The sequence below is a fragment of the Panthera leo genome, chromosome B1, assembly GCF_018350215.1.
Source record: "Panthera leo isolate Ple1 chromosome B1, P.leo_Ple1_pat1.1, whole genome shotgun sequence".
Lineage (NCBI taxonomy): Eukaryota > Metazoa > Chordata > Mammalia > Carnivora > Felidae > Panthera > Panthera leo.
The window spans coordinates 166268493-166294876 of NC_056682.1; the positions used below are offsets into that span (position 1 = coordinate 166268493).

General features: G+C 34.8%; 1 protein-coding gene across 1 annotated transcript in view; it reads left to right on the forward strand.

Moving 5' to 3' along the window:
• Positions 1 to 26384, forward strand: part of GABRG1 (gamma-aminobutyric acid type A receptor subunit gamma1) — a 66475-nt gene that overhangs the window by 25171 nt on the left and 14920 nt on the right. The window contains exons 4-7 of the mRNA XM_042934037.1: positions 20483 to 20703; positions 21580 to 21662; positions 24857 to 24994; positions 25118 to 25270. Of these exons, the coding sequence (XP_042789971.1) occupies positions 20483 to 20703; positions 21580 to 21662; positions 24857 to 24994; positions 25118 to 25270 (595 nt within the window). The remainder of the gene's footprint in view (positions 1 to 20482; positions 20704 to 21579; positions 21663 to 24856; positions 24995 to 25117; positions 25271 to 26384) is intronic.

The following is a 26384-nucleotide window of genomic DNA, read 5'->3' on the forward strand; positions in this document are numbered from 1 at the left end:
AAACAACCTAACAGGATCAGGGGAACTTCCAGCAGTTTGATAACACTGGAACATAAGGTGATATGTGAGGAAGTGAGGCTGAAAGATGCTTAAGGTCTTTATTAAAGATGATCTTCCAAGCCATAACAGAAGGCTGTGTGTTGCATGAATTATATCCACTTGGATCAGAGAATTGACTGGAAGCTTTTCATTAGGAGGGTATCATAGGTGGATGTATATTTTAATAGATCACTATTATAACAGTGTAGAAGATGGGTAAGACCAGTTAAGAGAGTTAGAGAGACCACTTGAGAGGTTGCTTTAGTCTGGGCAACAGATCTTCTATTCTGGGGCAATCTAAAATTCATATTCTGAGGGAGTAGGGCTTAGGGCTTTAACATATAAATTTTAGGGTGACACAATTCAGTCCATAACACCACCTAAAGATAATTCTTAAGACTGCTGATTTACTCTCTTACTTCATTTATCCATTAGTACAACAGTCAAATCATGTCTTTATTATAGATCTTAACCACTTTTTTATCTGAATAACCATCATGCCTAACAATTGCCTGTGTCTGCTGATTCCTACAGTATTACTGTGAGCCCCAGGTTTTCTCTCACTTAATATGATGTTCACGCAATTGTCATTAGCTTTCACAGCTGCCTGCATTGACTACTGTACTGACAGTATTTTGGCCACACCATAACTGACATCCTTGTCTCCTTGGTGCAAATGAATATGAATTGGCTGTGGAAAGAAGTTGAATGTGAGAATCTGAAAAGAGGAGCTAACTCTCAGGAGAAAGAGCTAGAACAAGTATTTGTCAGAAATTAGCTAAACCTCTGAGAGATGGGAAAAACAATCTTAAAGAGAAGGAAAAAAGGAATAAATATCAGACCGTAAGGAACACATACATTGAAAGACCTGAAAAATGAAGTTGAGGTAGTAAATGCAACATCAAGGCTGGCAATAAAAAGAAGATAAAACGGTGGCAAAGAAACCAAGGAAAAAGGAAGCTCTAATAAGTTTTTGAGTATTAGCTCTGCCCAAATCGAATTCCTAAACAAATAGTTAATTTTTGTAAAGATGAAGCATTCTATATAACTTGTGTGTATCAACATTATGTAAATTTGATTACCAAAATGCTCATTTTCTCCTTAGGAGAATCTTACATAATGTTTAATTCTAATTAACCAATGCTTAAAGAAAACAACCCTACTGCAGTTTATGGAAGGCTACATTTTCTGAACTGTGTGTGTTTTGTCTTGGGCTCTTGTTTTCAATTTGTTGAATTCATTTAAAAAATGTAGTCATTAAAATAAAGAGAAATAGGATTTAAGGCTGTATTAGTATTCCAGAGATGTTTTGACAAGAATGGCTACGGAGAGGCTTCTATGGTGTTTTAGTGTATAAAAGTTTCATAGGATTAAAGATTTAGTTTTCCCAGTAGGGCAAACTACACACTTGTAACCCTGGCCAGTGATAGTTTTTTAAAAAGCTAATTAAATGAAGTTGCTATTTAAGCTGATGATACTAAAAGCACATACGAGGGAAAAAAAAACACATGGAATAATTGATAATGTTTATTAAAAGGGAAACATTGTCATACCGGGGATTAATAAGAAACAGTTTACCTGGAAGTCTGTTTTAACTAAACAATGCAGGAAAATTAGAATTCAGTTTTCATAAAATGAACAAAATTGCTTTGAATGTGAGTGTCATTGAGCAAGCAGACTTGAGTGTAATTAAGCAAGTAGGAGGAGAGGATGTTCTTTTTTTCCCCCTGTTAACTACTCACAAATTTAAGTTACTGGTAAGGAACAAAATTAATGTAATAGTTTAATGGTTTTATTTGTTTTAATTAGCCAAAATTTGGTTTCATGTACAATGGTTATTTCTTTTTCAGCTTGGCTATATAAAATGGTATCTCTGTAAATTACTGAGAAGACCTAAAACATTATTCTACAGTAAGATATATTTTTCCTTTTTTTTTTTTTTTCATGGTTAGATTAATGGTTTCAATTTTGGTTTCACTATCAAAACTTAGGATATTCAGTAATTGACCACTGAAGAAATTAGTCAATAAATAGATTATTTCTATAGTTTACATTTAAATTCAAAATGAGTAACAGAGGCATTAATGAAGACTGAAGAAAAGTAAAGTAACTTGGATAAAGGCTGTTCAACTACCTGTGCTCTAATTAAAACTCTGAGTAATTTATGAGCACAACAGTGTATAAAATTGTTGAATCACTATATTGCACACTTGAAACTAATATAACACCATATATTAACTATACTGGAGTTAAAATTTAAAAAAACACCTTAATAATAATAAACAATCTTAAAAAGAAAGAGAACAAAAATATACAATTGGAATTAAAGGAAAAATAATGTTAAAAGAGGTTATTAGCCTGGAATTAAAATGTATTTTAACCTCTTCATTTTGGGGGCTTTGGGAAAATTATGAGTTGTTACTCTTCTGAATAAATATCTCAGGATAATGTAACAATACCAGCTTACCTTCTGATAGCTAAGACAGCATTCAATGCGTGTAGCAATTCTCTGACTCAAATGGCAATCACTAAGAGTTCTAGGCAATCCAGGATGACGTTATGGGTATCGAACAGGAGGGTAAGCACAAGGGGAGTAAGTACAGAAACAGTCATAGGTGAAAATTCCAGGTATAGTTTGGAGGGAAAGACCAAGCAGGCACTGCACCAGGCAGTGGAGATGGGCTGGGGAATTGCGCAGGCAGGCACCATGATCTCCCTGGAAAACAAGCTCACCTTTTTCACTGAGGACCACTCCCACATCTTCACCTTTGGCGGATACAACCTCCAGCCCCTGTGGCGACTCTATCTTTGGTCTGGCCCCCATGGCGAGCGACACGGACCAGAAGCCCTCCGCTGCCATCCTGTGTGGCAATGGGCCTGGCTACAAGGTGGTAGGGCGTGAGTAAGAGAATGTTTCCACAGTGGATTATACTCACAACAAACACCAGGCTCAATCTGCCGTGCCCCTGTGCCCTTAGACCCATGGCAGGGAAGATGTAGCGGTCTTCGCCAAGGGCCCCACCTGCTGCATGGCAATCATAAGCAGAACTACTTTCCCCATACAATGGTTTATGTGGCCTGCGTCGGTAACAACCACGACCACTGTGCTTTGGCCAGCTGGAGAAGCAGATCCTCTCCAAGCCTCCTGCTCCTTCTGCTGGCCCTGCTCCCCTGGGCATTTTATTTTGAGGGCCTAGGGCCTGGGCCCCCACCAGCCTGTGACAGATGGCCAGTCTTCCTCTCTCAGTGCTGCCCACTGCCTGGGAGTCCACACCTCAAGGACCAGGTAGGCAGGAGGCTTCACAGCCTCTACAGCTGCCAGGAAGAGGACCCAGGAAACCAAAGACTGCTGCCTGCCTCACTCTCCTCTGGAATTTTTCACTGGGGCCAGACCAGTTCCTGGCCTCCAGCCTTTGCTCCCCTCCCTCCCTGCTGCCCCTTTGACCAACAGAGTAGGTTTCTCTTGGGTAGTCAGAGAATACAGACTGCAGAAATTCTCAAAGCATCTTATTTTCCTAGCAAACATATTTCTCCAGACCTGGAAGCCCTGGAGATTCCATGGAACATTTCGGATCTGACCTTTCCACTCCCCTCACCTCTAGAACCACCAGGTCTCACCATACTCATGTCCCAACCTGCAGGGGAGAGAAAATCCTTCTCTGCAGGATGGGCAGTTTGCTCCCTCACTTTCCAAGGCCCAGGAATGAGTGAACTCCTGGGACTGGCCATCCAACCCCAGAGTGGCACGTCTGGGAAGAGCAGCCTAGAGAAGCAGGCACTGCCCAGCTCTTAACATCCATGCCCACTCCTCTCTGAAGCGACACTCGTGTTTGGAATGTCAGTAACTTATTTTCTCTTTTTGGTGTTGGTTAAAAGGGAACACAAACCATTTAAATAAAACTTTCCAAATATTTCTGAGGCAAAAAAAAAAAAAAAAAGGAAAGAAAATTACAGGTATACTTTGGATGTGACTTTACTTATAGAAACTGGTGCATCCTTATATAGTTCAATATTAAGAGATATAACCGAGATTAGTATTTTGATACCCTGGGCCAGAGAAACAGACTCAACATGGATGGACCTAGAGGGTAGGGCCTTAAGGCTAAGAAAAATAAGTCAGTCAGAGAAAGAGAAATATCACATGATTTCACTTGCATGTGGAATTCGAGAACAAAACAAATGAGCAAAGGAAAAAAAGAAGAGGAAGACAAAGCAAGAAACAGACTCTTAACTACAGAGAACAAACTGAACCGAATTTAAATAAAAACTTAAAAAAAATATATATGTAAAGAATGAGGTCCTAGTTCATGTGTGAAAAACTTACTTTATATCATTCTAACTGCCAGAGTAGTACATCACACAGTCTTAGGATATAGAGCTGAAGCTGAATAGATTCTTCCTGCATTAAATGGCGATTGGTCTTGGTAATGGAGACAGAGCGGAGGAGTAAGGGCACCCATCCTGAGGAGTGTGAGTTAGAAAGTATCTAGAGCGCCAGCCAGACTGGATTGCAAAATAACTACCTGCTGGAGATGACTACAAGGGGGTGAGCAGGACACAAACAGAGTTGAGTGAACTTAGCAAGAATCAGGATGCTTTCTTTCTGATCAGTATAGACATATTTAAAAATAATGCTCCCTTACAGACTCCTTTTACCAGAAAAGGAAAATCCAAATGTTCCCCATAAAAGAAAAAAAATACTCTTAAACAAAAGTATATGTGGAATCACAAAAGTAATAAACATGATTCATTATGGACCAGAAATAAGGGATTTCCCCAGCAATCAAATTTTGTTTTACTCATTTAAGTGGAACAGCCAAGTATCAAATGTGTGTATCGAGGGGGGAGGAGGGGTTGAGGAGTTAGGGATTATAGTTAATAATCTATGTGAAAATGGTGAGAGCTAACTTTTAAGTCTTTCATTACTTTATCTTATCAGACTCATTTTTGATAATAAACTCCCCATGCATATAACTTGTGTCTAAACATTCTAAATATATTGAGAAAGCTGGTGCTCAGATAGAGATTTTTCTTGAAGAATTTCTTCCACTGCAAGGAATATATTTCTTCAGTATGTTTCATGCAATTAGTGCTAATATTCAACTGATTTCTCTCCTTCTCTCTCTCTCATTCCCTCTCTTTTTTGTCCCTGTTGCTTCTAGATTCCAGGAGATAATGCTTTAGGCATAGCTTCAACATATCAAAGAAACCCTGTTTATTCCTTTTGCTATATTAACAGGAATTAGTCACTCCTTGCCAAGTACATTAAGTTGAGGAATTATGAAACTGAAACAACAAAGGCATAGAAACAATATATATATATATTTGTATCTGGATAATTGACCTGGATATGCTAATGGAGAGGAAGAAAAAGGGTTTTTCTTTTTTTGGCCATGACAAACTAACGTACTTGAAGAAATATATGTATATTTAACAATTTTATTTGTTTGGTTTGTATGATATTTTAAGGCTTGTTTCCATGGTTTTAATTTTTTAACTTCTGCATATTATGTTAATTTTTTGGCATTTGTTAGTCTAAAATCTATTTATTTTCATAAGCTTTGTCTTAAAAACAATATAAAATTTAGGAACTTTTTGATTGAACACTAGTAAATATAAAATTATAAACGAACAAATGTTATTCTCATCTTTATGCTTCTTTGATCCAGTGTGCTCATTTGCCCCATAAGTAAGAAGTTAAAGCTCTAAGATTAAGAAATTAAATTAATAGCTGAATATCTAAAAGTTATTAAAATAATATTATTATTATTTGATGTAAACAAATACATTTTCATTTTTATTTTGTGGTTTTGTTTATCATGCATTTATTTCCTGCCTGTATTATGCCAGTTGGTGCATTGGCTACTAAGTTATAAAAGATAAGACCGTCTTCCTTCAGAGAAGCATAAATCCTAATGGAGAAGATGGCTAAAAAATGCAAATCAGATCAATACAGAAGGGGGAGTACCCAAAAGAATGCTGTGTATGAACCCATATGTATTTAAGTTACAAATGGTGACCTTATACTATTTATGTATGTATGTGTGTATGTATTTGTTTATTGTTATTTATTTATTTTTGAGAGAGAGAGAGAGAGAGAGAGCAGGAGAGGAGCACAGAGCAAGGGGGCTTTATGTACATAGTATTACCAAATGCTACAATATTATATATATTGTTTTATAACTTTGTATATTTGCATTTATTATATCATGACTGTTATTCCATTAATTATTTTTTTTTAATACCATTAAATGTCGCATAATATTTGGGAATGTATTTGTGCCATAATATATTAATAATCCATTATTTAACATTTGGAATGTTCCCACTTTATCGTGATTAAGGAGGTGCATATTTTGAATTCTTTTCTAATGATATGCCTCATGGTAGAGACGCTGGGCTAGTTACAATTTGAGTCCTTTATGAGTTAGTAAATACAGAATGTTGTAGAATGTGCCTGTACTTCTTGGTAGTTCTGGCCTCAAGCTAGGTTTTAAGAGGGAAAGTTCTGGCAGAAGGAGTGTCTAGATAGTATGTTTCAACTTGTGACTTTCACACATGTGATTAAAAGCTGGTTTTGGCCTTGCTTTCTTCTTCCCAGCTGCTCTAAGGCACTTTTTCATTTGTTATGGTAGATTCAAACATACCTCTGGATTCCTCCTTTTTTCACCCCTTTGTTTAAAACTGAATTATTTGGGTTATTTGGTACCTACCAAGGGCTTTCAATACTGAACCCAAAGTTAACAGGCAACCACTTGAAAAACATTGTTTTGTATCTCAATATAAAATGTATTTATAGGAGGACAGTGATATGTGTTAATGCTTTGCTAATAATATAAAAACATAACCAAACAATAAACATCTAGGAAAAGGCAGTTTTGTACATGTAGTGGTACTTTAGCATGGCCTATGTTAACTTCAAGGGGTTACTATTTCCTCATTTTAGAAGATTACTTTCTAAAATTGTGTAGAGGTACATATTTTAGTTGAATGTTAAAAACCATACTTCTCTTAAATACACACACACACAAGTTCTGCTATGCTGTTTAATAAAGGGAGCTTGTATTTAGAAAGATGGCAGTCTACATGGTTCAGTTTGAGAGAAAACCACACAAATCTTCCCATTTGTAGATATCAACTCCAAAGTGTGTCCAAATGTCCTCAGCTTCTGCAATTAAAGATCTATTATTCTGTATAGCAAGGGTGTCTCTCTTTCCTTCATTTTCTTATTTTCTTCTACTTTTTTCTTCCCTATGCAAAAGCCTAATCAATATAGTATAGAAATGCATTGAGGAAGGGCTAGAATCTTGTCAATATTTTCCAACCCTGTATTACCCAAACTGTATATAAATACATTTTTTAAAGAAAAATCCAAATTCTCAGCCATTGTTCCAAGAGACTTTGGTTAAGTAATTCATGACAGGGATCTGGAATCAGAAATTTGAAGTGTTCTTCAAAGACTTCTAGTCGACCAGGTTTGGCAGCCACAGCCTGAAGCCATATCCAACAATCAGAAATTAAATGGGATTAAATGAAAGTAACAAAAACACCTACAGAACTATTTTTATGGGAGGAAGGGTCATTGAAAGACTACATGTCCATTTCAGTCTTTATCCTAGCTTATGTTTAAAAATTTTAAAGTTAATTTCTAACATTTTATAACATTCTCATGATCAACAATGTTCTCATGATCACTGGACTTTAGAGCTCAGAAAGATCATAATAATGATCTTGCCTTGTGCCCTCATTTTTCCAGTGAGACAGAATAAGTGACTTGGTCAGCATTATATTCTAGAAAGTCACAGCTTTGGGACTATAGTATGATTTCCTGATTCCATCCAGCCAGTGTTCTTTACGACTTCTCACTGCAATATACCCTTTCAATATCACTATCCATTCTGTTATCTAACATGTATTTAAAATTGTGCATATAATTAAAAGAAATGCCTTATCTCTTATTCAATGTGTTATTTGTTCATTTTTTAGTGGAAAGGATTTTAATAAAATACTAAAGCTTTAGGTCTTAAATTGGCAGTGAGTATGAACTAACATCAATTGCTCTACAATTTAATTAAAATGTGAAAGGAGAAAAACTTGTATAAATGTCTTGACATTTGATGTTTTGCTAAAATGGAAATTATGGCAAATTTCTATAATGGGAATTCTGCAAATTATGTGCTAAGCCTTGGATTTTCTAATAACACTCAGCTTTGTGATATGCACAATTATACCCAAACTATGGAGGTAAACACTGGAAGTCAGTGCTTCTAAAACAGTACACACAATGCCATTCTAGCAGCATATGACAGTGTCAGAAAATTCATTTTCTGCATTAAGACTATGGACAATGGAAATAATCTGTAAAGTGGTAATTAATATAAATAATTTAAGACATGAGACATGTAGATTCTTTCTAAATACAGTATTCCATCTTGCTTAGATAGGAAGAATAATTCTTACAGCAAGAAATGCTTTTTTCAGCTTTATTGAGGTGTAATTGACAAAAATGTATATATTTAAGGTGCACCACTTGGTGTTTTGATATATATATACCTTGTGAAGTGATCAGCATAATCAAGCTAATTGACATATCCATCACCTCAGAGTTACTTTTTTTCTTTTTCTTTTTTTCCTTTTCCTTTTCCTTTTTTTTCTTTTTCTTTTCCTTTTCCTTTTCCTTTTCCTTCTCCTTCTCCTTCTCCTTCTCCTTCTCCTTCTCCTTCTCCTTCTCCTTCTCTTTCTTCTTTTTCTTTTTCCTTTACTCTTTCCTTTTCTCTGTGTGTGTGTGTGTATGTGTGTGTGTACGTGTTGAGAGCATTTAAGATCTATCCTTTTGGGGCACCAGGGTGGCTCAGTCCATTAAGTGTCTGATTCTTGGTTTCAGCTCAGGTCATGATCTCACAGTTTCATGAGTTGAACCCCTATGTGGGGCTCCTACACTGGCAGCAGAGGGCCTGCTTGCAATCTTCAGTCTCTCTCTCTGCCACTGCCCCACTTGCACTGTCTCTGTCTCTCTCAAAATAAATAAATAAACTTAAAAAAAGAGAGAGATCTATCCTCTTGGGTTGTCTGGGTGGCTCAGTCAGTTAAATGTTCATCTCTTGATTTGGGCTTAGGTCATGATCTCAGAATTCCTGAGATTGAGCCCCACGTCAGGCTCTGCATTGATCGCCTGTAGCCTGCTTGGGATTCTCTCTCCCCTTTTATCTCTGCCCCTTCCCATCTTGTGCTCACTCTCTCACTCTCTCAAAATAAATGAATAAACTTAAAACCTATCTTCTTAACAAATTTCAAGTATACTATTGTTAACGAATATATTTTTAATACAGTGTAGTTACAGATGCAGGAATACTTGTCACACTCAGACCACAGACAAAAAATCTAGCCATCTAGCATTGAACCAATCAATGGCATTTTGCACATGTAGATGGAAAACAGATGGTTCATTGGTGATAGGGCTTCTCTAGGGAGCAGAGCCCTCATTTGAATTCCAATCCTCTGTTGCAGGGAATTCCTTACCATGCTTTTAAATGTTTATTTTTGAGAGAGAAAGAGAGAGAGGGAGAGAGAAAGTGTGTGTGTGTGTGGGGGGGGGGGGCGTGAGGGGCAGAGAGAGAGTGAGACACAGGATTCAAAGCAGGCTAAGCACTGACAGCAAAGAACAGAGAGCCTGATGCAGGGCTCAAACTCATGAGCTGTGAGATCATGACCTGAGCCAAAATTGGACACTTAACCTACTGAGCCATCCAGGTGCCCCTACCATGCTTTTAAGAGTACCCGAGATGATTATTTCTTTCCAGATGTCATGATATGTATTTCTAGGTTTCCCATTTAGAATATAACCTTCTCTCACATGTTGACCTATATTTGTATGACTTTAGTTTAGATCATAGACCTGTAACTATGAACTTATCCATGAATTTATGAGATTTTGGCCTAATTCTTGAAGATTAATTCAAATGCATTGTAGACACCAGGGAGGATACATATATATATATATATATGTATATATATATACACACATACATATACACATATACATATGTATATATATATTCCATTTATATATATATAAATATTCCATTTATATATATATGTATTCCATATATATACATACATATACATATATACATATGTATATATATATATTCCATTTATTCCATAAACAACTATTTATTGTCTTTTATATGCCAGATGCTATTTTTCAGCTTTGAGTTTACAGGTCTGATTCTGCTTTTTATTGTTTGTTTATTCATTTGTTTTGTTTTTTAGAGTCCACATCTAAGTGAAATCATATGGTATTTTGTCTTTCTCTGTCTGGCTTATTTCACTTAGTATACTTTTTAGTCCCACCCATATTGTCACAAATAGCAAGATTTCATCCTTTATATATGGCTAGGTAGCATTCCATAGTGTGTGTGTGTGTGTGTGTGTGTGTGTGTATGTGTGTGTATACATATATATATATATATATATATACATATGACATCTTCATTCATCATTCAATGACACAAGCTGCTTGTATATCTTGGCTATTGTAAATAATGCTGCAATAAGCATAGAGGTGCATATGTCTTTTCAAATTAGTGTTTTCATTTTCTTTGGGTAAATACCTAGGGGTGGAATTATGAGATCATATGGTATATCTATTTTTAATTTTTTGAAGAAGCTCCATATTATTTCTACAGTGGCTATACCAATTTAGATTCTTGCCAACAATGCACAAGGGTGGGAGGTATATAGAGGTTGGACAAAATGAGTAAAGCGGAGTGGGAGATATAGTCTTCCAGTTTTGGAATGAATATGACATGGGAATAAAAGGTACTACATAGGGAATATAGTCAATGGTATTGTAATAGCATTGCATGGTGACAGAAGGTAGCTACACTTGTGTTGAGCATAGCAAATCATATACAGGCGTTAAGTCATTATGTGGTATGCTTGCAATTAGTGTACTATTGTGTGTCAACTGTACTTCAATTAAAAAATAAAAAAAAATAAAAGAAGAATGCATGCTAAACAAGAATTTAGGTTATAGTATTGGATAATCAAACACCCTTTGTCCTCATGGAGCTTACATTCTAGTTGGGGCAACACTATAAAATAAGTAAATATATAACATATTAAGTGATAATTAATAAAATATAGAGAAGTGAAGCAAAGCACTCGGTAGAGAGGGTCAGGATGGTGGGAAGGTTTTAGTGTACGCAGTATACAAGGGAAACATCACTCATTAGGTGACATTTGAATAGAAATCAACAGTGTTCAAGGAGAAAGTCATGCAGATATCTGGAGAGTGCTTTGTCAGAGGCAATAGCAGGAGTAAAGGCTCTGAGATGTGCATGGAACACCAAGGAGAACAGTAGTGTTCGTAGTAAAATTAAGAAGGTTAAAAGAGGTAGGAGAAGTTGTTGTAATTAGGGTTCAGATCATCTGGAGTTCTAAATACATTTAAAGGTTGTAGCGTATTTTTTTTTTGTCTGAATGAGTGTGAGAATGTGATAGAAAAGTGTTGATCCACAGGAGTGATAATGATATGACTTAATGTTTTCAGTGAGACCACTATCCTTCTGAATGAAGGACTAAGTATAAGAGAACAGTTGTGGAAGCAGGGAAATTAGTTACAAGTAATTGCAATAATTAAGGAAAAAGTTGATGGTGAAGCAAATCAGAAGTTACCAGATCCTGGAAGTAATTTGAAAATGGTGATTCCAGGGTATTTTGATAGACCAGATGTGGAGTTTTAGAGAAAAAGAGGAGTCAAGTATAACTCCAAGATTTTTTTTACTTTAACTCAGAAGGATAAAGTTGTCACTTGATGAGATGGAGAAAAGATACAAGATTTTTTGTTCTGTTTTGTAGGATAATGGAGATCAAGAGTTCTGTTTTGAAACATTAAACATGAGGTGTCTACTAACCAATCCAGATGAAAATGTTAAGGAGGCAGTTACACATACACGTTGGGATTTCAGGGGAAGCAGCTGTATATGGAATGTAGCTTTTGCAATTTTCAGGCGATATACGTGATACTTATAGTCACGAGATTGGATGAGACCTTGGGAGTAAAGAGAAGGGAACAGAGTGCTAAACTAGGGCACGGCATTGCTCAGGCAGATTAAAGATGTAGAGGGACTAGCAAAGGAGACTGAGAAAGAGTGGCCACTGAAATAGGAAAAAAACAACTCAAATGGTGTCCCAAGTTTTGAGTGGGCCAGATGTTTCATGAAACAGAAACTGATTAACTGATTCAAATTCTGCAAATGAACTAATAATATGAATATTTAGAATAAATTAGCTTTCCAGAAGCTAGAGAATTTTTACGACTTGGAATATTGGTATTAGAACTGGCAGTCTCTATACATGAAGAAATTTCTTCAAAAATAAAACTATGTCTATAAAATGTTCACATCTTCCAGAGGAGGCATTGCATGGCTGTGTCTTATAATCCCTGTAAATTGGAATGTTTGCAAAAGCCCTGTTGCCCCCTTTTAAAAATGCTAAGAAGAGGGTGCCTGGGTGGCTCAGTTGGTTAAGCATCCAAATCTCAGTTTCCGCTCAGGTCATGAGCTCACAGTTCTGTGAGTTTGAGCCCTGCATCAGGCTCTGCACTGATGGTGTGGAGCCTACTTGGGATTCTCTCTCTCCCTCTCTCTGCCTCTTTCTCTCTCAAAATAAATAAATAAATAAACTTTTAAAAAACAAAAATGCTATGAAGTCTTTCCTTTATTATCATGACCATAATATTATAGTATGCTTACCGTGTGTAAAATCATTGTTTTAAGTAATTTACATTAAATATTAGCAAGAACCTTATGTACTAAACTCTGTATTATCCCAATTCAAGAGGAGGAAAGAGAGCCATAAAGAGCTGAGAAATTTGGAGTACCTGGATGGCTCAGTCAATTAAATGCATCTAACTCCTGATTTTGGCTGGAGTCATGATCTCATGAATGTGAGAGTGAGCCCTGCGTTAGGCTGGGCCCTGGGTGTGGAGGTTGATTGAGATTCTCTCTCTCTCCTTCTGCCCCCTGCCCCAGCTCACACACGTGCACGCACACACACACACACACACACACACACACACACACTTCCTCTCTCTCAAACAAACAAGCAAAAAAGAAAAAAGAAAGAAAAGAAAAAAAAAAAGAAAAGAAAAAGCTGAGAAATTTACTTAAGGTCAACTAAACATTGTTATATTCAGAATTCAAGCCCTAGAAGTCTTCCCCAAAGTGCCATTCACCCCACAATCACTACACCAAATTGCCCCTTTTTAAATGCAGTCTCACCTCATGGGTTCAGAATAGTCCAATTATGCATACTGAAAATAATTTGGGTTTCTCTTGACTATATATCAGATTCCTCACTTGGCTGCTTTTTCTCCAGCCATTTATGTTTCTGTTTTGGTGCTCGATGCAGTGCTATAGTGAATCTGGAGAGTCTTTCTTTTGCCTTCCAGATTGTCTTTGTATCTCACTTCAGCTCCCTGTGTGGCAGACATGTCTGTTCCTCTTTTATATCCATCTCAGAAAAACGTGGTGATGTTCAACATCGTTTTGATGCCTATGCATTGGGGAAGTTCCTAGAATTTTTTCAAGAAATTGTCCTTCCATGTGATATTTGGTATCAGTTGCTCATAATTTTGATAGAATTTCACAAGACATGCATAACTATGGAAGGTTGAATTCACAAATTTATAAATGTTTAGGGGACCTTATTGTTTAAAGATCTGAAGTAATGGATTGCTCATGGTGTTCTGATAGAAGGAGATATTGACATGTCCAGAACTTTTCTTGGCCTACCAGTAGATGCCCTGGAAGAGGACAGTCCATACTTCTTATCCTCCTATGAATGTTGCAGGGAATAGGCAATATTGTATGTTTGATCCCATGCAGTGACCTTAACGTAGGTAACATTTTGGAATTACTCTGCAAATAATCATGTATCTTATTTTGGGAGACCTCCAGTTGAACACTAGAATTTCAAATTTCATTATCTTTATGCAGTACCAAAATTGAATCTGAAAACTTAACAAATGAATATCTGTATGGAAAAAAATGGTAATCTATATTTTCTGGAGCATATTTTGTGTTTGAAAGGACCAATAAATAATTCTCCCATTTTTATCCCTCTGCATGGATTCTGAATCTACTGACAAATATTCATAGAAGACAGGCAAATGGAGATAAAATAAACAAAAAAAAAACCCCAAATTTCTCCTACTAGTAATTAAAATGGGGCTGTAGAATAGGGTTGGGAAGGTGAGACTCAAATCGCTTTGACGGCACTCCTGTGCACCTACCTGACTCCCACCTTCCGGTAAGATTTTGAGACATTTCATTCAGATCAAGTTCAGGGTGCAGCACATGAAAAAGAGATTAGAACTTATTAATAAATGATTTTTAATATATCCAATTTAGTCAGTTAAGAAATATGGAACAAACTTCTCTGAAAGGTAGAGTGAGTAAAAGATGGGACAAAAAGGAGAGTGTAGATTTATATAGAAAACATGAGTTGAGGAAATGTGATTCTTCCTACCACAAAAACTAGTTATTGTAATTTATCTAGCAAATAAACACATGCATAATTTTTGTTAAAGCCTCCTGAATCCATGAATATCCCACTTCTACTGCTATAACTGTATAACGATGGTCTATTTTATGTGTCATGTTGGCTATTGTATAGTACCCAGATATTTGTCTAGATGTTACTGTGAAGGTACCTTTTAGATGTGACTGACACTGAGATTAGTAGACTTTGGGTAAGTCAGCTCATGCTTTGTAACGTGGATGGGCTTCATTCAATCAGATAAGGCTTTAAGGAGAAAGGACTGAGGTCCCTCAAGGAAGAAGAGATTCTGCCACCAGGCTGACTCTGAGTCAAGACTGAAACATCAACTCTTCTGTGTTTCTTCAGCCTGCTGGCCTGCTTTGCCAGTTTTTGCCTTGAAAGACCCCAGAATTTCATCAGTTACTACCTTTAAGTAAATCAATCGATCCTTTCTGGCTATCTCTCTGTCTGTCCAACCATCCATTGACCCATCCATCCATCTTAAGGGGTCTGTTTCTCTGGAGAACCCTGACTGAAACAGGTTCATAAGGGTTGTGAGGATCTTTCCCATGCCAGATTGTTGGTTATTTATTATATACATCTAGAATCTAACTCTTTACTAGTGTATATTATACATTTTTTAAGGAGTGGGAATTTTGTTTTATTTGTATCCTTTGTAGGGTTTAGCCGTCTGTGATCATATTAAGATTGATGTCTTACTCTTTGAAATTGTACATCGAATATTATAGAATAAATATTTAGCAGGAAATGTATGATTAAGCATGATGCATAAAATTAACACAGGGAGTATTAGGGCTTTCAGTTTATAACACTCAGTTCAGTAGTACATAGGGATGGAGTGGTGTCTAGGTTCCAAGTCAATTATTGGTAATTGTCAAAAACTCTTACAGATGTAGAATCTTCTGTGTGTCTGAGGTATGCACATTTCCTGATGGACACAAAATACACTACTTTTTTCATTGTATATGACTTAAATTTTGTCCCCCATTATGCCCTATACTTTACTACCTCTTTACTTCCTCCCCACTTCTATTATTCGACCCCAGCATGTATCTGAATGTTCATATATCCTTCAGTGTTTGGGTAAAATACTACTTTTGTCATGAAGTCTTCCTCAAATTTCCCTAGCTGAAAATCACCTCTACTGTCTCCATTTCTCTTTATCTGTACGTTTCCTAAGTTTTATTAATTTCTAATTTTTTATTTTTTGTGTATAGTATATTCATAACAGGAAGGCTCTATTTTCATCTTTGTAAACCCAGAACAATATAGAAGTAACTTAATTACTGAAAAATATTTTTAAAAAGTTAATCGGTGAATGCACATGATGTTATGTTCTTTTGAAAATCTACATTTAGAGTCATAAAAATAAGAGCCCAAAGGGTTGGTAACAGAACCCAGGATTCATGTCTACTTTTTGATTCTCTCTCAGTATATTTCTGGATGACTTCAATGATTTATCATGACATATCCTCTTTGTTCCTTATCTCTTTTTCTAGTTGAAAAATAGAATAGCACCAAGCTTTATACTTAACCATATTGTGATAGTATTAAGGACTGGTGTTTTTATAATAACTGAGCAAAGTGGAGCAGCTACCTATGAACTTTTACCACTAAAGCTATTTGTCCTGTGGATTAGCTATGCCTGTACCTTTTGTCTACATGTCTGTAGCCTTCACATCTAATATATTGATAACCATTATTTGGCCCAGTATACTACTATTTTGACCACGGGAATAGATGGTTTAGGGAGATTAATGCCAAGGTGTGAAGACCAGATCAGGATCAAACAAACTTCATGATGAAATTATACACCTACATTAGTTACGTAGGTCTGCATTTTGTGTGAAGTTTCTTCCATTACTAGGACAATAGTATTGAAAACTAGTACTTTTAATTGTGAGACACAGTGCATAACTGCAAGTCTGACCACGTGGTAAGAAGACTACAAGGCATATACTTTCATCAACTATGCTTTGATTCGATTGAGTTAAAAATAAAATGACTCACTTCTTCGCCTTTATTCATGAATGCTGTTTTCTCAGCTAACTTGCAAGGAAAAAAGTAAGTCTCATAATGTACATTGGATCTCAAATGTTAAATGTACTGTGCCTTATTTCAAATTGTTTATCCTAGAAGCTATTGTACTTGTCTTGAGTGAATGGACCTTCCTTTTCATGTTTTTTTTTTTTTTTTTTTTTTTTTTACTTATTTATTATCCAGTTAATTATAGCTTCTAAATAAGAACATGAAGAACAATAACACAGTTTGATCACTTTCTGGAAGTTATACTAATACAAATGAGTAAACGAAATTGGATTTTTCGATTACATATAAAGTAGCAGAAACTTTAATGACCTTCTTATCTCAGTGAGGCACTTATTAAGGATTAGCAGTTTAAAAGAGCTTGAAAGTATTAGCATCTGCAACGGGTTTAGGAAGGTTGGATTATCAAGACATATGCTCTGTATCTTTCTCTTCTTGGTCCTCGCTTGAGGGAATAATTATGAGTAGAAAAATTTTCCCATTTCCCCCAAGACTCTCTCCTGGGAGAGTTTACTCTTTAGAAATCATAACTCTTTCAATGGCAATTAGCAGTTTTATCAACAGGTATTCTAAAGAAGATCCTGTCAGCTGCCAAGCAGGGTTTTCAGCTGCTTGCTAAATCCCACCCCTAGACATGTTAGTTCTCAAGTGCAGCCTTTAATGCCCTGTTAGTTAGGAATACTGCAGCCAAGTATATATCAGGTAGCATGATGTCCCCTTTACCAACCAATGTTGGAGCTTTGCGAAGCCATAATCCTGGCAGGAATGTAAGCCTTATCCATTATCTTAAGCAGTTAATACTGTTTGATTCCATACAAAAATACAAAATAATTCTGGCACATAATGTTATTAAATACTCTTTTTCGGATCCACCAGAGAAGAGACATGAGCATTCTTCTATTTGCATTTGCTATTAAAACCAGAAACCATGTCATTAACACAAGTTACACTGTTAGACTCTGAGTGGTTAATTATTTGTGTCAGTCGAAGAGGCTGCTTCGATAAATCATAATTTATTCTAAAGAAAAGACATCTGGCCTGAGAAGCAGGAGGTCAGAATAGGGGTTAAAGATAACTGTTGTAAAGCTGGCCACGGATTTTCCACAAGATTTAGGGAGAAAGTACCACCGATATTGTCTGGAAGGACCCATTTTCGCCACCCACCCCCAATAATGCGTGCCTAATCCATTAATATTCCTTAGTGAGTTGATTAAGCATCTACAGAGTAAATATACTTCAGTATTATGTATTATGAGATATGTCTTGCGTTACAACTCAGCTTGAGTTGTGAACATCAGCAAGTTTGTGGCTATGGAAGTACTTGGTTGGCAAAGAAACCTCAGCCTATATTCCACAGTACAATTTGATCCTGTGCCATTCCATACTCAGTTGGAAAAAACTAAATCTCAGTCCTCTCTCCCTCTCTAAATTTCTCTGGCAACCTCATGGCAATCAAAACTATGTGAAGGGGAGATCATAATGCGAGTGTTTTTGTGCCTAAGGACTTCAAATCTTCACATCCATGCAAAACAATTGACTGGCTATATGGGTAGAGTATTGAATGATCACATATTACATCATTATATGGACAAATTATCCGGAGTAATTTATCTATATTTCTTAACCCCTTTTTAAAGGACATTTCAACTGTGTAATGCTTAGGCCCCTATTGGATTTTAAATACAATAAGACCTTGGATTGCAAGTAACTTGTTCTGTGAGTGTTCTGCAAGACAAGAAAACATTTCTAATAAATTGTAACTTGACAAACGAGCGATGTCCTGCAATACGAGTGGTACGTGATGTCAAACATCACAGGATCACAACTGATCCAATGGCTCTTGAAATTTGCTTTGATATACAGGTGCTTTGGATTATCAGTATGCTTCCAGAATGAATATGCTCACAAACCAAAGTTTTATTTTAACTATTAATATGTACGTGCCTTCCCCAAATTGCAACACTGTTCATCTAAAATAGATAAGATGATGGTGGTTAAGGTGGCTAAGGGTACAAACTTGTAGTAAGTAGTAAATAAGCCATAGACGTCAAATGTACAATATAATTAATATAGACAATAATATACCATAATTATGTAATATGATAAATATTGCTACATTGGCAATCTTTGACAGTACAGAAATATATCAAAGTAACTTTACGTATGCTGTATGCCTTCAAATCATACAATGATGGGGGCACCTGGGTGGCTCAGTCAGTTGAGCGTCTGACTTTGGCTTGGTTCATGATCTCGCAGTCTGCGAGCTCGAGCCTCGCTTAGGCCTCTCTGCTGGCAGTTCGGAGCCTGGAGCCTGCTTCGAATTCTGTGTCTCCCTCCTTCTCTCTCTGCCCCTTCCCCGCTCATGCTCTGTCTTTCTCTCTCTCTGTCAAAAATAAATAAACATTAAAACAATTTTAAATTATCCAATGTTACATGTCAAATTTATTCAATAAATAAAAATAAAACGCCAAAATACATAAAATAAGGTTTTCCTTTCTATTCTATATTCCTTATCTATTCTATTTCCTCTATATTCTAGTCAAATAAATTATAAATATTCTGCTGGGAATTAGGATTTGATACAACTTTCCTAATAACAAGTTAACTCCTAGTCTGTGTACTTATTATTCTCTCTACCTTTTTAAAAAATTTTCATTCAATTGGTCAAACTCCTAATTACACTTCTCTTTCTTACACTAAACATGTCCGTCCATGTAAATTGGCCAATTGCTAGCCTTACATCGAGAGTGAGGAAACAATCTCTCCCACAACAAGTAATTCATATACTATTTCATATTTTTCAATTTACTCTTTTCTGTCTCTCTTAATATCAAAGTTGTACACATACATAATCACTTTCATCAACAGCATCGATAATTACCGCATTCTTATTTATTAATTTTATCAAATCAATTTTCGTGCTTATAATATGGCAGACATTTTGTCAGGATACAAAGGTAGGTAATACCTAATCACTTCCTCCAGGGTTCTCTCATAACCCTGGAATTTCTTATCTACAGTCACTTGCTGATAATGGGCACAGCCTGTGCTCTAATACCAGCACCCATCAGGCTCCACTATGACCACCATTATGTATGGTTGTCGTGGATGTGGATTGTGGATTCAGCCTGTGGTGATTCAGTCTCCCTATCATTTACTTATTACCTCTGTGATGTGGGGAGAATTATTTTACTTCTATATTGCTCAGTAAATGCGACTTAAAAATAAAGGTTATAGCAGTACCTATTTCACAGGGTTGCAGTAAGGATTTAATGACATGATACATCCAAAACTCAACATACAGTGCTTGGCATGTTAAAAGCGCTTAATAAGGGTGTGTGTGTGTGTTTTGAAAATTTTGAGAACAGCGGATCTAAATAATTGTAATTAATTTTTTGGACAAAAGAAAATGTAAGGGATTTTAGGTAATTTGGTATTTGCATCTTGATTTTGTATTTATTTGTGATTTTTTTAACCGATGCTCCATGTGACTGTCACAAAAATTGATACAATTGTTGACATTAAGGTAATTTGCTTTTATATTAAATGACTATATACTACATATTATAAAATCTTGAATAAAACTTACAAAACAATTATGAAGCCGCACTAGGAAGCAGTTATTACTAGAAATCTTGGACTTCATCTTATATGACTCAGGCAAATAATGAAAAATGAAAATTAAGGTAATGGCATATTTTTTATTTGAAAACACTGAGTTTCAGTGCTATTCACTTACAGAAATTTTATAATGTAAAAATGAAAACATCTAAAAAAAGTCTAAGTAGTGACTTTACTATAAGTTGTTACCTTTCTTTTTATCTTTCAGGAATACACAATAGATATAATTTTTGCCCAAACCTGGTTTGATAGTCGTTTAAAATTCAATAGTACCATGAAAGTGCTTATGCTTAACAGTAATATGGTAGGAAAAATTTGGATTCCTGACACTTTCTTCAGAAACTCAAGAAAATCTGATGCACATTGGATAACAACTCCTAATCGTCTGCTTCGAATTTGGAATGATGGACGAGTTTTATATACTTTAAGGTAATACTGTTTTAAAAAATATAGCTGCTTTAATTTATTTCCCATACTAATATTTGGTCAAGTCATAAATTTTCCTTTTTCAGTATTACAAAGAAAGAAATATGGAGTTCCTTTCATACACTAAAATCTAAAATAGCGGTATACTTTGGAAACTTTTTTTAAAGCTCAGAGTAACTAGCATATGAAAGGAATGAAAAGCAAACAAGAAAAATCTCTTGATTCCTCCCTCCTTCCCTCCCCAACTCTGCAACAAAAGAGGGTGTGGTGTGAACATTATGTGTTTTAACCTATGGTGCAAATAGTTGAGATTTTCTCTAAGAGCCCAATCTACTATAAAATTTTCAATAATGTAATAAAGCATCCTTAAGAAAGGATTAAATGAAGGTTGATGTATATAAGATTCAAGTTTATTTAATTCGTTGTCTTGAACGTATCTTAACATATCTTATCAAGGATCATCCTAATCTTAAGAATCATCCTTAGTGAAAAGATGTTCATGAAAACTTAAGAGAGAACAATCACCTTACATAACCATGTATACTCAGTTAATTGTGTGTGTGAGTGTGTGTGTGTGTGTGTGTGTGTGTGCAATGTGTTTTTGTGATCCTGAAGTATAAAGTTTTAACTGTAAGCAGATTTACTGAAATGTATATAGTGGTAGCTTAATTGGCTGGAAAGGAAAATATTAGAATTTTCATACTCACTTATGAATGTTACAATATTAACATTTAAAACTTTGAAGTATTATAATTATTATTATTTTCTAATATATCACAGACTGCTATTACAGGCCAAAATCATTCTTGAATATTAGACAAAGGATTTTTAATGCTTGAAATTACTTATTATTTAATATTTATTTTTTCATTTAAATAGATTGACAATTAATGCAGAATGCTATCTTCAGCTTCATAACTTTCCTATGGATGAACATTCCTGTCCGCTGGAATTTTCAAGCTGTAAGTGACAAAATGCATGATAAGTTCATAGAATTTTAGCCGCAGACCTGTTTATTTAAAAATGTAAAATAAAGTGAGATAAATGCAATTTATATAATTTTCTGAGGTGGGGATTATATTCTTCTCTCAGATAAAATAATTACAAATGACATATTTGTTTCTGGCTTTTAAATTAAAAAGTGACAATGAATACATAGTAAATGTATATTTTATTATTTCATTCCTTACAAATTTTGGTTTTATCCCAGTGCCTTTTCCTATTTTGATTAAATAAAGTAGTCCTGAAGATAGTGTTCAAATGTTTTAATACTCCCATGAATAAAATGTTGATTCAAATTTTATTCGTCTCCCTGAGGCAAGATTTAACTTTATTACATTGGATTTTAAAATATGTTTCAAAGATTGGTTTGTGAATAATATTTACTACATGAATACTAAATCTTTGAGACTTTAATGAGTTGGAAAAGCCAAGGTAGAAATGTTTATTTGAAAGAAATATTGAAATACAGAGAAATGATTAGAACTAAGTAATTTTGATATAAAAATATTTTATTTCAAGAAAATAATTGTTACCTTTCTATATGAATATCAATTCTATTTCATAATTACTGACATATTTACATATATATCTTATAAAGGTTTTTCTAGACAATATATAAATGAGTAAGTCTTAAAAACATGTAAAATGATTTTAAGAAATATAATTGCCTATATCCACAAATTGTCTAGTGCTATTTTCCTTCTATTGAAATTTGACTTCTTTGTATATTACATACTAAAATCTATTCACACTACATTTTATGTATTCACAAGTATTATCCTGCTTCTTCACTCACAAAAATCCCCAAATATCTCTTGTTGCTTTTATTGAATTTTCTTGACTTTTCTTAATGATTTGTGTCATATTAAAATATCCTTTTAAAGTTATAATCTATCTCACTGTTTTGATTTTCTAACATTAACTTCTTATTGAATCAAATGGCCAAATCATACCAAAGACTTGATGAATACAACATTCAAAGATTAGTTGATATGAAAATATTTGAAAATGTAGCAATTATTGTACTTGCCTCTGGATACCATGACTACATCTTTGGTGTGATATCTCTTTGACTATGATTTGGAAATTAATTGTTGGAAATTAATACTCTATCCTTGTGAATCCAATTGGTTATCACCTATATAAACATAATGATCACAGCTAACTTTTTTCAGGTATTCCATATCGATCCAGTAGAGAATTAAGTTTTCTATTCCTAATGTTTTACAACAAATATATTCAAAATATTTCAATATATCCCCATTTCAACAGTCAATATCATGAAATTTAGAGTAATTAAGTAATGAGCTCACTGTTTTTATTTCTACCCACACTCCTATATACTATATTGCATCAACAATGATAATTAAAAAAATAGAGATTATGGAAAAGCAAGATGGTTAGAGCCTATCAAACAAGACAGAACGCAAAAAAAAAAAAAAAAAAAAAAAGAGAAAACAGATTTTTAAAACAAGTTAGTGGAGAGATGACAGCTATTTTATCATGGCCGATGAAGAGATCCTGGTACAAAATGACATAATGTTCTGGAAATTTTTAAAGTTGATAGTGGATTCTATCAGTAGACCAACTCTTCTGGTTGGTCTATGGTAGACCAACTCTTCTGTTGAAAACAATTTAAAACTTATATTATTAAAAACATTCTCAAAAACATGTGAGTAATCACCAGGAAAGAATTGAAGCAGTAAAAATGAAACCAGAAAGTTGAGCTTTGAATTTGACAGATTTGTGGATTAGAGATCTATTAGAACATAATTTGTACCTACAGCTGGGTTACAAAGGCTGGGAGCTTAGGGTAACATGAATAACCTCCCCTTCCCCCATATACACACACTCTCTCTCTCTCTCTCTCTCTCTCTCTCACACACACACACACACACACACACACACACACACACAACCACTAAAGTCTAAAAGAACAGTTGCCTCTGCAATCAGCATACTAGGGGTGAAATAACTCCTTGAGAGGATATAATTGCAGACCCACCCTCACATGAATTTTCAGCCTGAATTTCCTTCACTCGATTACTTTAAAAAGCCCTTGTGGATTTTCCTGACCTGTGTCAGAAACAAAAATTTTTTGAAAGAATGCACCTCTATGTTAGGCAACTACATTTCAACACAAGTAACTAACAAAAATCTAGTATTCAGAGTATGTAGATAACAGACTAAAAAAAGGGGGGGGAAGAAAATCCAATAAAAGAACAGGTAATAGAACAAGCAGTTCTCCAAAGTAGAAACCCAAGAATCTAATAAACATATGAAAAAATTACGAAGTTTCATTCATAATAAGGAAAATGTGAAATAAAATATACTTAGAGACCAGTAAAAATAGGCTGTCCACATCAAGTTAAATGAGACTGTGGATCCACGTGTATTTTCACACACTGGCTGGTGAGAGAATATATGGTATGCTCTCTATGAATAGAAGATTGGCACTGTTTCATAAAGTGGAAATTCTATGCCATCCATGACCTAGCTCTTCCATACATAGATATGTCCCAGGGAAATTTTGTGTATATGTATTTTGTGAGGCATGCATGGTAATGGTACAAACAACACTGTTAGCAATAGTCAACAAGAAACATTATAAGCATCTACAATAGCAAAATGGATAAGCAAATTTCAGTACATCTTTACAATGGAAGAAATTTACTAAAGCTACGTACATTGGCATGGATGACTACTACAAATATCACATCAAAAGAAGTAAAATATAAAGTAATGCATCTAGTATGGCACCAATCAAGTAGAGTTGAAAAAGAACCTAAAATAAGCTATATGTTTCAGAAATGCATATCAGAACATCTATTTTCTGATTTCAGAAATCAGGTTAGTGGTTACATTTAGTTGGGTGAGGGACTACTACATTGGGATGGGGACATGAATTTCCCTAAGAAACTAGCAGGATTCTGTTTTTTGATTTAAGTGGAGTGGCATGGATTATCATTATTGGATCATTATATGGTTAATTTTAAACTATACACATATATTTTATGCTGTATTTTCTATATTTGACATATCCTATCATACAAAAATGAATTTCAAAGAACTTGTCTTTGAATAATGGTATTGCAACAGTAACAGATTTGGATCTTGCTAAACTCTCTATGTTTATTTTAATTTTTTTATCTAGATGGGTACCCTAAAAATGAAATTGAGTATAAGTGGAAAAAACCTTCTGTAGAAGTGGCTGATCCTAAATACTGGAGATTATATCAGTTTGCATTTGTAGGGTTACGGAACTCCACTGAAATTTCTCACACCATCTCTGGTAAGGAAACACCAATCAGTGAATGATGCTAGCATCAAACGGCTTTGTATTTAAATCTATTGGTTCAAACCTATGCTTTTATGTATTTTAATAGCAAAAATAAAACCTTCTTTTTTCTTCTAGGGGATTATATTATTATGACAATTTTTTTTGACCTGAGCAGACGAATGGGATATTTCACTATTCAGACCTACATTCCGTGTATTCTGACAGTTGTTCTTTCTTGGGTGTCTTTTTGGATCAATAAAGATGCAGTACCTGCAAGAACATCACTTGGTATGATATGTAATATTATGCTATAAGTATCATAGGACTGTTGAAATATTTCAATGTGAAAAAGTTTGTAGTTGAATATATTCGAATATCCCTCTACATTACAATCAAGCAAAAATTTAAAAAATACTCCAGTGCAATACAATGTTGAAAGGAATATATGAAAAACAAGTAGTAAATTGAATCACAAAGAATTTAATTTCAGAAAATTTTATATTTTTCCTGTTCATGGAGTTCAAGGGAAGCATAAATACTCAGCAAGAATTAATAAGCGAAAACCATGCATAATTCCTGAATCTTCATTTGGTCAATATTTTCAGTCACTTTTCATCAAGATTTTTATTCTTTTGCTGAATCATTGATAGCCAGCATTTATTGACTGATGTGTGTTTAGAAGGCTTCGGAATCTCCCGCTCTTACAATGGTGCTAATCAACAGCCAACTTTTCTAAAGGGCAAGTCGCTGAAAGGGACAAAAACTGCCAGGCTTCTGTGATCTATGAAATGTGTAATTAGTGTATGAATATTTTGAGAGTTGACTGTACAATAACACTGATTAAAAGGGCAATTTGTGATTCATACTTGATAAAATAGACCTTTGGTTTCTTTCTTTAGCAGTCAATTGCAATAATCAAAATCATATAAGAAAATATGCCTAATTACTATACATTTGTTTAAAAGAAAATAACATCCATTTATGTATTGATATACAAAGATATCTTATTGATCAATTTCATTCCCAAGATCAGTGCAAAACATGATCATACTACTGAAAATTGTGTCTTAAAAAATATAAAGTTGGGATAGTCTATTTTCAACAAAGGAGGTTTTCATGTGGTTTCTATGATAGCTGGTGAATAACTACATTTAATAAATACAGTAAAATGCAAATCACACAAAAGTGGCAAGATAAAGCCCGAGGCACCCAGCTCTGTATTTGAAAATTCAGTGCCCTTGAGAGTCTAAAGAGAGGTGTAGATATAGCCAGTGAATAAAATGTACTCATACCTGAGTTTCGTTTCCCTATTTAAACTAGTATTATAATTTCAAATTATTTTATGTCCTAAAGTAAGTAAAGTATTTCAGATTCTTTGTATGCTACCATGAGTTGTTTTAAG